Source organism: Eimeria mitis, genomic scaffold, assembly GCF_000499745.2.
Source record: "Eimeria mitis Houghton genomic scaffold, Emh_scaff3240, whole genome shotgun sequence".
Classification (NCBI taxonomy): Eukaryota; Apicomplexa; class Conoidasida; order Eucoccidiorida; family Eimeriidae; genus Eimeria; species Eimeria mitis.
In genome coordinates this window covers 5,607-6,115 of record NW_013571578.1, presented here as the reverse complement: position 1 = coordinate 6,115, position 509 = coordinate 5,607, and the positions used below count along the sequence as shown (strand labels likewise).

General features: G+C 60.5%; 1 protein-coding gene across 1 annotated transcript in view; it reads right to left on the bottom strand.

Moving 5' to 3' along the window:
* Positions 1-44: 44 nt before the first annotated feature.
* EMH_0063770 (uncharacterized protein) overlaps positions 45-509 on the bottom strand; it is a gene marked incomplete at both ends in the record, with an annotated part of 2,955 nt that continues 2,490 nt past the window's right edge. The window contains one exon of the mRNA XM_013498178.1: positions 45-383. Within this exon, the coding sequence (XP_013353632.1) occupies positions 45-383 (339 nt within the window). The remainder of the gene's footprint in view (positions 384-509) is intronic.

Below are 509 nucleotides of genomic sequence, written 5' to 3'. Positions count from 1 at the left end.
TGCTGCTGCTGCTGCTCCCTCCTGCCCCACATCACCGGCTTCTGTCAGTGAGCTGCTTCTGCGCCTCCATTTGGATTTTGTTGCTGCTGCTGCTGTTGCTGCTGCTGCTTTTGCTGCTGCTGCTGTTGGTGCTGCTGCTGTTGGTGCTGCTGCTGTTGGTGCTGCTGCTGTTTCTGCTGCTGCTGTTGCTGCTGCTGCTGCTGGCGGCGCATCAACAGCCTGCGGTACACCTCTAGCTGCTGCAGCGGGGGAGCAGCAAGCTTCAGCTGTATTAGCAGTCTCTGCTGCTGCTGCAGTTGCTGCAGTTGCTGCTGCTGCAGTTGCTGCAGCAGCAGCAGCTGCTGCTGCTTCTGCTCTTGTTGCTGCTCCTGCTGATGAAGCTGCTGCAGCACAGGGAGAGGAGACAGTCCCTCGCTGCTGCAGCCAGCTGCGATCGTCTCTCAGCCCCCGGCGACGCAGTTGCTGTTGCTGCTGCTGCTGCTGCTGCGGTTTCTGCTGCTGCTGCTGCT